This window comes from Passer domesticus, chromosome 3, assembly GCF_036417665.1.
Source record: "Passer domesticus isolate bPasDom1 chromosome 3, bPasDom1.hap1, whole genome shotgun sequence".
NCBI classification, from domain to species: domain Eukaryota; kingdom Metazoa; phylum Chordata; class Aves; order Passeriformes; family Passeridae; genus Passer; species Passer domesticus.
The window spans coordinates 105,710,407-105,725,739 of NC_087476.1; the positions used below are offsets into that span (position 1 = coordinate 105,710,407).

General features: G+C 35.3%; 1 protein-coding gene across 7 annotated transcripts in view; it reads left to right on the top strand.

The window, feature by feature from the left end:
• Positions 1-15,333, top strand: part of QKI (QKI, KH domain containing RNA binding) — a 146,205-nt gene that overhangs the window by 32,485 nt on the left and 98,387 nt on the right. For all 7 annotated transcript variants that reach the window (XM_064414877.1, XM_064414879.1, XM_064414880.1 and 4 more), the window contains exon 2: positions 4,634-4,776. In XM_064414877.1, coding sequence (XP_064270947.1) covers positions 4,634-4,776 — 143 coding nt within the window. The remainder of the gene's footprint in view (positions 1-4,633; positions 4,777-15,333) is intronic.

Sequence of the window (15,333 nt, forward strand, 5' to 3'; positions counted from 1 at the left end):
CGTGCGTTGACTTAACACGGTCTTAGGAAAAAACATAAGCTGAGAGTGGCATCAGTTTAACTCTGTTTAAATGGATGTACCTAAATTGGAATACCAGAAGATTTGTTTTAGTTCTTCAAATTCTTAGTTCTAGCTTAAAATACAGTGAGGAATGCATCAATTTAAAAACAGTAAGTTTGCTGCTCTTCCAAAAGATAAAACTTTATAATGTAGAAGAAACTTTCATGGTGAGAAATAGTAAAGCTGTGGCCACTTGTGATGAAAGTGGTTTGCAAAGTGGTGGGACAGGAAGGATTTGAATCTTTTCACTGATTTCCTACTTTGAATATTCTTGCAGAATGCTTTATGTGAACCCATTTTATGTTGCAACCTGGCAGTCTTAAACACATGTGCAGAGTCTTACTTCCTCTGAAGGAATAATTGACAGCTGAAAATGAGTAACTTCTTGATGGTGTCTAATGTGGTGACAAACACTCACATGAACACTGTTCTTTGTGTGTTCAAGGAGGAAGAATACAGTAAGTTTAATGAAGAAATCAAAACAGTTACATATCTGTAGACAGATGTAAGCAGTATAAACAGTATATCCCGCTTCAAAACATATATTAGAAAGGTATGAGAGAGATTGAAAAATATGCTCTGTAGGTAAAGGAAACAAAAGGTTACGTTACTTGTGTAGTTTCAGGGACAGAGGAAGAAAAATGTCCTCTGGAGCAGAATGCATGTCATTGCTACCGTGGCTAACTAGGTCATGCTGTATTAAGGTGAACAAGATAAAGACATTGAAACCAGTTTGTCTTTTCTTTTAAACTTATTTCTCCACTACCCTGCTGTGAGCAAGACAAATTGGTCATTTACTGCTAAACTTATTACTTAGAATATATACACCAGGGTATTGTTAAAGATGAATATTGTAGGTTTTGAAATTTTTTGAGTTTCTGCTTTTACCTACAGTAGAGATGGGTACTTACATCCTTTAAACCTATTAATGCATTGGCAGAATTCACAGGTTTTAGAGATATGGGAAGCTGCTGTATGCCTTTCTTTTTTTTTTTTTTTTTAGTCATATCTACTATTATATGTATCTCTCCTTACTAACATTCTATTAAATCCCTAGAGTTATACAACGTAATTACCACTGCAGCATTAAGGTAGAGGTAAAGTACCTAGAATTGTATTTAGATGTTTGCTTGAAAGTAAAGCTTTCCTTGTTTTTGAATCATTTGGTTTGCTGTGAGAGGGAAGAATCTAAAGAATTGTAAATGTGAAGGAGCTAAAGCTTTATAAATCAACTTGAAAAGTCTGATTTTGTGAGAGGCATACCAAAGAAGCTTTTGGGCAAGGGAAGACCTATTTGGTAGTGTGTTAGAAATGTGAAATAAGGCTAAATAAAAGACTGTTTACTTGACTTTTTTTTTTAATATGTGAATTCAATGCTAAAAATAAAAAGGTGTGCTTGGAGGATTTGACCTTCCTACTTTAGCACTGTTCCTCAGATTTTTAGGTATTTTAATGTATTTCAGAACAGAATAAAATGATACTTGCTGCAGCTTGAGAGAGCAGAGCTTTTATCTCCTCTAATGTGCTGCTGGTGGTGCTTTCTGAAACCTTATTAACTCCTGGTAAACTTGAAGGAGGTGCTGAAAATACAGTACCACATAATTCTGTCAATACAAATAACTGCCTAAAGCGAGTGGCAAAGTTGCAAGATACTCAGGAGACTAGAATCTTGAATTGGGTGTAATGGAGACCATTAAAGGAAAGGTTATGGCGTCAAAATTCAATACTTTGTATGGAGCCTTGTTGAGGCATCAGAGGTGTGATTAAACAAGAGGCAGGTATGTGAGAAAACTGCTGTCAGTCATGAAAAAAAAAGTCATCTTGCAGATGTGTAGAAGGATTCAGCAGAATCTGAAAAAACCCAGGAGGCATATCAAGCAATGACTTCATGAGTTGTGAATTTGAGAGAGTGCTTGTGCTCAGCTGCACTAATACCTTAGGAAGGAAGATAGGTTGTACTCCATCTGTAGTTAGGAGTGAGAGACAGTGGGTGAACTAGAGATTTGATCTAACTATTTTATCATTTGAGCTGTAGTCCTTCAGTTCTGTTGAATTTAAGAGAAGTGGAAAGTGAGTTTCATAGATAATGTGTTGCGCAGAAGTGGAGTTTGGATCAGCAGTTAAAGAAAACTGGGAATACATGCCTGTTATTTCATCTCTTGCTTCTGAATATTTCTTCTGAGGGCTTGGAAAAAGTATCTAAGACAAGAGAGAAGGTGAAATTCCAAGCAGCAGAAGAAATGGTAGCAGTTGAGGAGCAAGTGATACTGCTGACTGCTGTAGGTGACTGTCCCTGTTTGTTTGTTATCATTGCTGCTGGCTTGAGTGTAGAGAGAGGACATACAAACCTACACATGCCAAGGAAACTAAAGTTCAGGTGTCTGGTTCTGTAGTGGAGTTTTCTACTCCACTGAGTTGGTTGATGTCTTCATTCTCTATAAAGTTTGAGGCATGATACATAACTTAGGTTTCACACAAGCTGAAATTGAGGGGTAGTCCTCAAGCCAGCTCTCATACTAGCTGTGTGTGTGTTCTGAATGTTTGGCTTTCAAGTGTCATGAATGTGTCAAAGGAAAGATTAAAATAAAAGTTCATTTTGTCCTGTGAAGACTATGATATCCAATGTTAGTGATTATATTCTTCATGAAAGATACATTTTAAAAGGAAAATTTGGTGCAGCTACTGAGTAGCTGCCTACTATAAACAAAAACGACCAGGTTGCTACTTAGGCTTCAATACTTCTACAGACTGCTTAGCTTGTTTCAGTGTGGTGTAAATTAGTGGAAAATCTGAAGAGAATGAAAAGGGAACAAAGTATGCCAAAAGATAGTAGTATTTGTTCAAAGAGTTGTGCTAAAGAATTTCTTTATATAGTGAAGCCAGTATAAATACTGCTTGTAGTTCTGAGGAATTTGTGCTCATTGCCAAAATTCTCTGGGTAGAAGGAGATGAGGATTTTTTTCCTTCCACTATGATTACATGGTGACAAACTTTGTGCTCCCCATTGGAAACGGGTGTTAACTACCAAATCATGGTACAGTACACATGATGTGTCAGTTTCCAGCAGAGAAACAACTTAATCCTGAATATTTGTTTCAGAGATGTCTCCTTTCTGATGCTCTGCCCCACCCCACAGCTTTTCAGGTGGTGAAATCTCAGCTATTAATCATTTGCCAGAGAAGAGACTGATTATGAAACAGGTTATATTCATCTCTTGTCTGCTGCTAGAGTTTCAAGTGACTTCTTTCTGTGGCTTCCTGTATTTAGATGAAAACATAAGATTTCTGTTTTCAGTGTCATGTTTAATTTTGGAGGTTTTGAAAGCAGTTGTTGCAATTCTAAGTAAAGGACTGGATTTACTGATTGCTTTGTTTACAGCCCATGCTATTGGCAGTTTTAACGCTTTGGGAACAATCCAGTTGAAATGTTAGTTTTTGGTTTGAAATTTGGTCATTACATTCATTTTAAGTAGTTCTTCAGTGATACTGAAATAAACTCATTGAGAACATTTTTACACTATTTGGGACTCTATAAGTTATGAAATGTGAAACTTCTGATTCTTATAGCAGCAATTTAAATACCACATTCAAGAGATTTAGAAGCAAAAAGTAACTTTTTGTTAAATGTCTTTTTTGATTAAACAAAAGGAAGTTTTGTGTTCATCCTCAGACTGTGACAGCTTAGTGACACTAATGTAGATTTGAAATAGATTAACCACTTTTAACTACCTTGTTTGTAAGTACTAAACTGCATCTTCCAAGTGATTACTTCAAGGTGTGAGTAACACCAAGTGCAAATGTTAGAAACAGTACTTAAAATTTCACCCTCGATATTCCCTGGTGCTCTTGAGGAGTTTATCATTACTTTGAAATGAAATAGGGCATCTGGGTGCACAGAGAGCTTGCCCTGGTCTCTGAAACCAAGCTTGACTTTGTTATTTTTGTTATCTCTTTGGGGGTAGTCAGTAGAACAGTATCTACCAGTTTGTTGTCGTGCCATGTGTGCATGAACTGCGCCATTAAGTTGTCCTATTTCCCATAGCTGAAAGATGCTCCATTTAATTTCCAAGCTATAGTTAATCCCATAACTAGCAAAAGTATTGTATAGATGCATTTTTCTATTTTTTATGTTGGGTACAGATTTCTGGTTTTTTTTTCCTTTTTAGCTGCTCTATTATTAAAAAAACCACATAAAAGAACTGTTTTTATACACCTTTTAAATGATGTGAGCAATCTTCTAAGTGTTCTGAGGAGGTGCACATAATTTTTACTTCAATAGCTGAATTCCATAAACAGGATGAGTAGGCAGCAAATTTACAGACATGAAAGACATTTAAGGATGGGTGCTGCAATTAAAAAAAAAAAACCCAAAAAACAAAAAACAGTTGAAAACCTCCAAACGAAACACAAGAAAAAAGACAAAACCAGAATAGATTTTTCAGCTGCTATGATGTTCATGAGAAGAGGAGGAAAATTACATTAAGATTTGGGAAATAATAAAAAGAGAAGATTGTCATGTTAGATTATAATCTGTTTCTGTATTTGATGCCTAATATACGTTTTTCCCCCCACAGAAATTAGCAGAGTACGGAAAGACATGTATAACGACACATTAAATGGTAGTACGGAGAAGAGAAGTGCAGAATTACCAGATGCTGTGGGACCTATTGTACAGTTACAAGAGAAACTATATGTGCCTGTAAAAGAATATCCAGATGTAAGTATATCTTTTTAGTCCCTAAATAATTTTTTGATCCTTGTGGTCGTCTTTAAATGTAAATTTCATGTGATGCTACCCTTGGATCATGCTGAGTTGCTTTGGGTACTAGGGAATCAGTGTATGTTCCACTTTGCTTGATTTGCAGTGAGTGTGAGTGGAAGAAGGTTGTGTTAAATACCAAACTAGCATGGATTGCTAAACCTTAGATGTAAGATCCTAATTAACTTGTTCATTCAGTGTTTTCCATCCTGAGACACTTGTGAAGTGAATTTTCGGAGGAAAGTAGTTCTTGGGATGTTGCTTTTTTCCTCTTGGTGTGTCTCTAAGTCAGCTGCAGAATGCTTTGGAGCCCTTTAAAGACCTTTTGGAGACTGTACTTAGTCTCAATTACTATTTGTCCCATACCTGTGTAACCAGTTCTGTTGCTTTAAAGTGTCTTTATCTCAGGGTTGGTTGTCCTGTCCTCTCCCCTTTCCCCACCCTGCTTAAGGAGAACTCTTTGCTTGCCTGTCAATATTGTGCACTCCATGGGGTATTCTGTTCCATTGTGCACTTACCTTCTGAAGGAGAATGGTTTCATTTAACTAGAACTGTTTGGAATTCATCTGATATGAAGTGTTTCTAAAAACCACTTGGGAAGAACAGTCCTTTCAAAATCGACCCCAACTATACCCCCAACTATTTTCTTTGATCAGTGACAAAATAAGAAACCATGTTATTCTTCCCTAATAGAATTTACAGGTTATGTTGCAGTAGAGAAATGCAGGGTCCAAGTAAGGGATTTGCACATTAAAGTGATATAAAGTGGAAGAAAGTACAGAACAGCAAAAATGGAGGTAACACTTGTATATTTCTGTGTCTTTTCTTTGTATGCTTAATTAGATTAAGCTCTCCAAATGGAGTTTTATTATTTCAGTGCTGCTTAGAACATACAGGCCTCTAAATAAACCTCACTGTGCAATGCTCCATTAAGAAAATTAATTTTCAGACCTTATTCAGAACAGAATACTTAGACAAATATATTTTTTGCCTTTTCAAGTTTTCATGTAGCTGTTTTGTTTTGGGGTTAAAATACCTCTACTGGGAAAAATATTCAAGGAATTTGAACTGGCACTAAGGACATCTCTCTTCCCTTGTATTGCATTTTTCCTCCAAATTAAACATATGTGTGTCTGTGTACATCTGTGTACATACAAACATGTCCCCACACCAAAACCAGTAGTTATTTTGAAACCCCTTAGCGTTACAGATTTTTGAGAGCAGTTTTCCTATGCAATTGTTCCATAGACCCATGTAAGTAGCTCTGGACTTAATACCTCCAGATATCTTAGAATTATATTGCTTAGTGGCTTTTTAGAACATTTCTTATTTACTGAAATCTTGGTTTCATAACTTGACAGTGTATTCTTTGTGAAGAGTTGCCTTAGTTATTTGTTGCAGTTTTTACTGAACTTGATGCCTTCTGTATGAGGATTATGAGTAAGAAAAAAGGTGTTGGATTTCTTTTAACTATTAAGCTGCTGTTCTGGAAATCAGGGGTTTAGTAGCTTAGCTCTTCACTGACAGTTAATTATCAAATATAGTGTAAATGAGCAGGAAAACATTTGTCTCTAGTTTCTGACAGAGAAATTATTTCACTGGCTCCTGCTGGCTCTTTGTTTGCTTTTAGAAGAACGGCCTTGAAGTGGTCACTAATTTGTTTTAATAAACCCTTAGGCATTCGGAAGTTGGAGAAGCTTGTGATTTGTGTACATGTGACCTGGAATAAAAAGGCTGTTGGCTCTTGTGAGATGATGTGAAGTGTAAGCTAGAAAACATGAAGCTCCTGCCGCTGTGGTGGGACCTGGCAGTTCAAGCTTCACTGGGGAGCCAAGCCTGGTGTTCTCTGTGTGCTCCTGTATTTGTTCATTGCTACCTGGAATGGTTAATCAACTAGAATATACCACTACATACAAATAAAAAGCTCTGATTTGATATCTAGGCCATTTATAAAATCTTTCTGCAAGTTAGAATTAAGTAACCTGCTTTGAATTCAGGCTATCACAGCATTTAGAAGGTCCAGAGTACAGGGATTCCAACTTATTTTAAAAAAAGTGTAAAATTCACGTGAGAGTATTAATTTCACCAGTGAAGGTAGATTTGTGTGTAAAGAGAGAAATTGTTACCTGTGAGAATTTTCACAACAGTATATGAAACTTCTTACTCATATTCAACAGTTAATTTAGTTGCTATCAGATATAGGAAGGACATTCTGTATAGACTGTGAGAGTGAGTTTCTCAGATAAATCTAGTTGATTCTTTCAATTGCCATAATTTTTTTCCAACTGACTATCTTGTATACATTACAAAGATATGGATAAACCTGAAGTTGCTCAGAGAAGAGTGACCAGAAACTGGTTTTCTGATGTATGTTTAATAATATTTTTAGTAACAGAAATGAAAAAAAAAAAAAAGGCAGCAATACGTTAGGATGTTCTAATAAGCTTTTGCTATGGTAAATATTTTTGACTTAGAATTTAGAGAATATTGGTTAGATGACTGTAGTGAATAGTCCATAGTACTATAATGCCACTTTGTGCACAGAATTCTAAGTTACTTTTGATGCATAAAAATAGTGGTCTACCATAAGTTTAAGCAAACATGCTTTGTATGTGTATATGTAAACATACACAAAAGATGAAACAGTAAATTTTCACAGCGTGCATCACTTTGATATTACTGTTGTACTGTGCTTTGGTTATCCACACAAAATAAAGTATATATAAAATTAAACTTAAAAGCTAAAATAAATCTATAAAATCCCCTGAAGGCTCCTTTTTTTTTTTTGTAGTAGTGCATATTGAGTATTTTTAATCTAATATTTATTTGAAGGCCATAGTTAATGCAAGGTTCAACTTGCCAAAAAATTAATTGACTGAAACAGCCTGTAGTTTTTAAATGCTGACTGTGCAGAGTCTGAATTTCTGCTTCTGCACTAGTAAGTGGAAGATACACAAAAATCTTGCTAGGCAAGAAATAATTTTCTTTAGTGTGTTGTATTAATAAGGAGAATTTTTCCATTATATAGTCACAGTCTGATAAATTGTGTAACTGTTGGGATGGTCCCCTTTGTGGCACATTTTTTTTTTCATAGGAAGTTACTGTTATGCAATTGGGTCTATTCATATTGTCTTCTTCTAGCACCCTTGAAAGGTGTTTAAAGTGTATAGAAATTTCAGTATTAAAACTGAGATTTGAGATGCTTAGTTTTTCTGAACGATATATATACACGCTTCTGAAACTTGGCAGAGAACTTTTGCAGAAGGCAGCCAAGAAATGCAATTGTATTAATTGTCCATATTTTGCCCTTAAATTAAAAGAGTTCTCTATAGAGTAATATTTGTACTCTCATGTAAGTCTTCAGTGTTAGAATTTGAAGACCTTTCCAATTCATGGAGAAGTAACTTCCATCAGGATTTTAAAAAGTAAGAAGAAAAGATGTCAGAGAAATTGTTGAGCTCTTAAGAAGCAGAAGAATCAAGGATAAGCTATTGTTTGTGGGTGAATAGTTAAAAGTCTTTAGCATTTCTTATGCTTCAGATAAATGATTAGTTTTCTCAAATTTCTCTAGAGAGATGAGACTAAACTTTCTGCCTGCTATCAATTTAAACATTTCTTAGAATTAGTACCTACAAATGTTGAACTGAATAAATGTTTTTTTCTATTATAATCATGGCTTTATTATTAATAAGTACCCTGTTCTTTCTGATTAATGTGAAATTCTCTGTTGGAACTCTTCTGTGCCTCTTCAGTAAAAATGTAAGAACTCAGTAATTATCGCATCTAAAGTAGCGTGTCCTTTGAGGATACCGAAGCTCAGAGGCCAGCAGTGATAAACAGCTGCTGTGTACTTCCTGACCATTTTAGTTAAAACTGTTTAATTAGTACAACACAACGATGAACACAGGGACTCATTTTACTATGGGGAACTCACTGACAAAGTGTTTAAATCCTTTTTCAATTTGTAATATCAGAGTTTAATAGCATCCCTAATATGGATTAGGAAAATGATAACATCATCTTTATTCATTGTTCTGATTCTTTTACTTAAGCTTTTCATTCCCTAGTGGTAAACAGGGAAGGAGGCTAAAAGACTTGGCCTTGTTTACCCTTGCAATTCGAAGGAAAGAGAATATAACCAGTCTCTGTACGTAAACTTGGGATACAGAATAATGGCAGGGCTGAAGGAAGATTTGGAAAATGATCAGCTACTGATGAAAGTACAAATGTATATGAAATAACTAAAGTAGTTTGATTACTAATTTTCAGTCTCCGTAGGGTCATTGGAAAAATGTTTGAATAGAAGTGATGGGAACAAAGAATTTAATTTTGATTTTGAACTTCATGTATTAATGAGAGGGTTTATGTGCTCTAATTGCACATGCTATGGATATGGATTGAGAAGGGGCCCCTTTGTTTAGATGTTATTAAAATGGAGACATGCCTTAATATCTGTATGAAGACTTTTTTTTTGTCCCTTCCATCTAATGTTTTATTAGATGTCCTTCCATTACTCACCATATGATGTCCTTCCATTACTCACCATATGAATCACCTTTTGACAGTTTTTTAAAATTTTTTTTTGAACCCTGCTAAACATTCAGTAGCTCATTTGGGAGATTTTTTTTTTGTTGGATTTTTTTTGGTGGGTGTTTCAGTTTTGGGGTTTTTTAGTGTAAGGATAGGAATCCCTTAACATTAACAGCCACTGCTGGACATCTGGGTGCCTCTCTTCACCGCGGATGAAGAGGACTGTGTGTACATGGGGAAGCCAAGTGCTAAACGAGAATGGTAGCCTAGAAAATTAGTCTAAAGAGTTTGAAGATACCTGTTACTTTTCTGTGGATGAAATAACTAAAATGATTCTAATAAATTAATTTTGTTAAAAATGTTTAACTGTTGGAATTCCAAAATTTGAGGTTGCAAAGGAAGTGTCCAGTGAAACTTCTTGAAATAGGTCTAGCAGTCAACATCCATCATGATTGGTTTTGCTCCTGTAGTGCCTTTCATTATAGCTCATCTCATCTCCTCTGTAGAATCAGGTTTTCAGTGGGCAATCTCTTAGCTCTTGCAAGACTTAAGTCTAGGAGATCTGGGTGCAAATACAGGTAATAAAAGTCAGCTGTGAGGCAGGTATTTGTGACATTCAGATTTTGTTTTGTTTTATACTGGGGGTTTTTTTCAGTCTGTTTGTGGAAATGTTTATTTTAGGAAAGAAGGGTGTTATGCAGAGATGAGGATGTGCTTCAGCATGATATTTTTGCTCGCTGTTGTGAGGTCGGGTACACTTGGGTACACCTGCTGAACTTGTCGGTAGTTTTTGTGAGTTAATGTCCTGTGTACTTTAACTAGAATTGGGGACTGCCAGTAAACATGGAAATGCATCGAGTTGGTGCTGAAACAATACTTAACAGAGCAAGGTAGTGCTTGTGTTCAAAATATATAGGTGAACTTAAAATTACTGTTTAGACATCAGAACCCTTAATGACTGTACTTTGTTACTCAAAGTCAGGAGCAGATCTTCCTTCTGCTTTAGAGAGTGGAAACAGACTCCTGAAGGATGTGGGATTTGAGAGGCACAATGATTTAAGGGAGGAGGAAATACAGAGAGAAAAACCCTTTATTGAGGATTATGTTTTTTCCCTCTCTGATTCTCCCCTTTAGTTGACGAAAGGAGAACTATAGCACTAAGCTGTAATACTTTCCCCAGAAACTTAACCTGGCAATTATAATGCCATGCTGTCCTAACCCCCTCCCCCTGCAGTGGTCAGTCAGCTTTTGACACATATATTAGGTATTTCTTCCTTTTTAGTAGCTTTATAGTTTAGGTATCACTGTTTGTATAGTCAGATTTTTATGGAGTTGCCCTTGAAAAAGTAATTTGATGCTTTCCAGTCAGAGGACAGCAGGAGTTTGGTAACTTCATATGGGTAGGTCAGTGAAATGCAAGTCTTCACTACTTGTGTTTGCTCTGTGTTTTGCTGGGATAAGATGGCACCAAGACCTGTCTAGAACTGCTATTTAAAATAGTTTTGAGTTCCAGTCAGAACACCAGCTTTTTTTTGTATCTCTCATAAATCATATGCTTAGGTAAAAATCAATTCACATGCCCTCAGTGGTAAAAGGTCTATTGTTTGTTACCAGATTAAGTCTGCCCACAAACCTTGGACATGCATATTAATTTGAAGAAAGAAAAAATAAGTTGCCTTTTGAGCAACATGGTTGAGTTTTTTCTAAACAGGTATGCTGTTTTGATGTTATGCTGTTTCTGAAGCTACTAATACATTTAAAAGTGTACATCACTTTTCAAGGAAAAGTTTTCAGTGTAGTGCTGCATCTATAGCATTCATTTCAGCTCTGAGTTTGTTCCATATTTCAAAAGAACAGATTGTCTTGTTTCTCATATGTTTTCATTTATGTTGGTCACTTGGTTGTCATATATATGTATGTGTATGTATATATATATATATATAGTCTTCTTGAGAGGAAGATTGTACACAAATGCAGCTTCAAGAATAAACTCTCCTTTTAGGTATTTCCTTCTTTTTTCCATGTTTTGTTTCATTGCTGGAGAACTTTTGTTTACCTGCCTTGGTTTGGAATGGTGGATTTAAAATAAATCACAGATGCTATCTAGGTATCTCTGTGTAGGAGATTCTGGGTTTCTGTACCTAATAGATATTCATCAGTTGTAGTATGGATCTACTCAAGTTACGAAATTTGTTATTTTTTAATGCTAGTAAGAACACTAGTTGAACATTGCTGTTTAATTTCAGTCACTTGGCATAGTATTAATTCACAGTTCTAAGCTTTTATATATTTATTTTCTCTTTAAGAGCAGTTTATAATAGTGAATTCTGTGAAGGCACTGATTCCTTTTGAAATTTGCTGCACTACTTTGAGTGAATTCTTTTGCTTTACAATACATTTAGTACTTTAAGAAAAATAACTTTGCTTGATGAACAGACAGTTACTTTTTGCACCTTATTTGCACTCAGTTCTCTCTTGTTATATAGTATAGCACTTCCTCTCTTCGGGAAAGCTCGTGCACCTGTCTAATCGTGTACATTCATCCACCCAACACTTCAATTGCTTGGGTTGATTACTGCTTTTTCAGAAGGTTTCTGTCTCTTTAGAGTACTGATGTAAGCTTGATCAATATCTCTCAGCTGTGTGGTTTATAAACACTCAGAACATACTGACCCAAAAATTCGAGTTTGTTCTAGTTGCTAACATTTTGATCTGTGGTGTGAAAGGACACTGAGGGCTCTGCCCTATGGTCAGTGATACTGTTTGTTTTGGAAAGATTATAAATTCAATTGTGATTTGAAGTTGTCTTAGATATGCAGCAGTTTACCAGATTATTTTTTCCTGTGAAGTACAGGTGGTCTAAAAATGTGAATGGTGCATTAAATAGGCATCTCTGTATTGCTGTTCCGTCTGTAAATGACCCATTGTTATATTGCTAATGTATTTAAGTACTGATGATAATGAATATATTATTCAAATCGACTTCTTAAATCGACTTCTGGGTCATAGTATTTAACCTAATTGCTTGAATTTTATAATTTGAATTTACTTGAAAATTTGATTACCTTTTTAAAAAAAAAGTCACTTGCATTAAAAGTAAAGTGAAGTTGATGTCATTCAACACAAATACTCAAATAGTACATCTTGGGCTTCAATGTCATTAGATTTTTAAAAATTATTCTAGTCACAATAATATTTTGCATATCCTTTTTTCTTCTTCAAGTGCAAATGCTGCCCTTAAGACTGGAAAAACTGTAAACAATGGCCTTTGAGTCTTTGTGAAGGATTACACTTTTTTCTGTGAGTCAACTGATGGGCGAGCTAAAAGCAAGAGAGAGATATGCAACTCTGGCTTTGTAATCTAGATGGGGCTGGAACATATATGTATCTCTAAATCCTAAGTCACTACAGACAGGCTGACATGTAAACCTGAAGTATGTCTCAAAGCCTGATGATACAACTCTTTCTTCTGCTGTTTCTCCTGTGATAAATATGAGGTAGTTCCTCTTCTGTTGCAGTTTCTGTAGTGAAGTTTGTCATCACAGAAGTTGTAGTACCCATCTCCTTATTTAAAAATCCCAGAGTGAAAGGCAGAAGTTACTTAGGAGTAAAGCCTGAATGTAGCAATTGTTAAGCTGCTCTTTTACTAGTGTTGTAATTGTAGGTATTTAGGATAATAGATTCAATGTGACTTGACAGCCAAAGGTGCTGCTATCACTGTGTTACTGGGCTGTAGTACTGCTGCTCTTAGTGCTTGCTGCTGGCTGGAGCACCTAACTCTGGAGTGCTTATGGCATGCAGCTTGTACCTTTAAATGCTCCCAGCAGAGTTCAGAGCTTTTAAAGATGTTTCTGGTGCTTTTCAGTTTTCACTCACTTGTCTTTTTATGTATTGTCTTCTTACAGTTAGAACACGGACTCAAGGTTTGCTGAGAGCTTTTAGCAGAAGTCATTGAGAGCAAACAAGGCCGATCAGACTTTAAAACAGTAAAGGAAATATTAAGCTGTCTTCTGTGTTTTGGACCTGTTCTGCAGATTTAGGTGTGAAATTTGCAAGTTTACTGATTATGGCAGCTGTAAATATATAAAGAAAAATTTTGTAGCATTTCAGAAGCTGAATGGAATTACTAGTTTAATTTTTCACTGAGAAATCTGTAAGTTTGTTGTTTTGGGTTTTTTTTGAAGAAATACTTGTACAACAGGCAAATAGGCATTGACAGTTTCTAATCTAACTTTTTTTTACACTTGAAGTACATAATTTAAGGTCTGTAGTAGAATGAGAAATGCTACCAGTTGGATAATCCTACTGGGTTTTGTTCTACATTTTGGAAGAGGGATTGCTTTTGTTTTGATGACGCATTTTAAAATCACTTTCTCTGTTGTGTTTCAGTATTTTCATGGAATTAAATTCTAGACCTAGTTTGGTAAATAAACCCCTAATGAATGTGAAGTAGTATAAACTGTGTATAAAGCTATGACTAAGTGTGATGTTTATTTAGAAAGTGAGGTTTTATAGTTCTGCTTGTGAAATACTGGAAGTATTTTCAATATATTTGATGATAGAAACAGGTATTTCAGAATTTGATTTGTCTTAAATGAGGTAAGAATTCTGATTCACCTTCCCATATGAATTGGTAAAATTCAGTTTGTTTCACTATAGAGCTCCAAGTCTATGAATGAGATTGCAGTTGTTACCAATTCTCAAATGTGTGTAAAAGCTAAAGGAGCAAAGCAAAAATTATCTAATATTGGTTCTGATTATAAATTACAATTTAGTCAGCTAAATTAAGCAATTAAAATCAGTCACATGAATGAAAAACATGTTTATGTTTAGGAATGTTAAACACCTTACTTTCTCACTCACTTCAGAAGCTTGACAAAATGCATTTTTTCCCCAAGTACATTGCTTGAATATAGAAACTTTCGTCACAGCTCTAATTGGTAAGGCCTATCTTTACCCACAAAACAATAGTGTGCATCTTTTTATCATGGGGTTTAGTTGCTTGGTGAGAAGCTTTACTGCTTTATTTTTAACTTTGCTTGTGAAAGAGTGCTATTATGGAGGAAAAAATAATAATTGCTATTTATATGGTACTGCATTGAGGTCTTCTGATTTGGAAGTATGCAATTTCTGTGTTTCCTCCCTTCCCATCTTCCAAGGTGGCAAATAAATACATTTTTGCAATGTAGAATTTTTGCAATGTAAAATAATAGACTGAATAGTTCAGCATAAAATCTGTTGCCTTAAAGGGGTGAAGAACTTTGTCTAAAGTTCCAGTAACTAATAAAATAAAATGAAGTGGTTACTCAGCAAATCTTCTTTGCATAAACTTGAGTATAACCTCAAAGCCTGTTCCTGTGAAGTCAGTTTTTCCTTTTGAGAGGAGGAAAAGCAGCTGGTAAATTAAAAAAGAGAATAATGTCCCTTAAGTACAAGAATTCCATTTCTGCTTAGTATTTTTAACTGTAGTATCACTGTCTGCAGTGGTGCTCCAACTTAAATGTATCTTTCTCACTTCTAATTACTGAGAAATGGAAGTAGTTCTACAGCTAAATTGCCAGCTTTAAGTGCCTTGGGTAATGTCATATGTAGTCACATCTAATTAAAAGGTATTATTATGGAAATTAGTTGTTGGACTGTATATCCTGAGGATCCTTTGTTACTGGAATATGAGTTTAATGATGTAAACTGTGAGGCTTAGAGGGCACTGCTGGATCCTATGGTTAGGCTTGGAGACCGATTTATACACAGCACAACTTGTTAATTCTCTAGATAAATGTGTCACGATTCCCAAGTAGAGCATGGAATTGAACAATTTTTACTCATCTCCTGGTGTTATTGAAACTGATGTCTTGTCACTGTTCTGAAAACCTCATCTTAGTGAATAGGATGAAACAGATTATTCACTATCTCACTTAAGCATGCCTACTGTTAGATTGTTCACAGGATCTGATTTCCTGAGAGAGTTTCTGTTAACAATCTTTC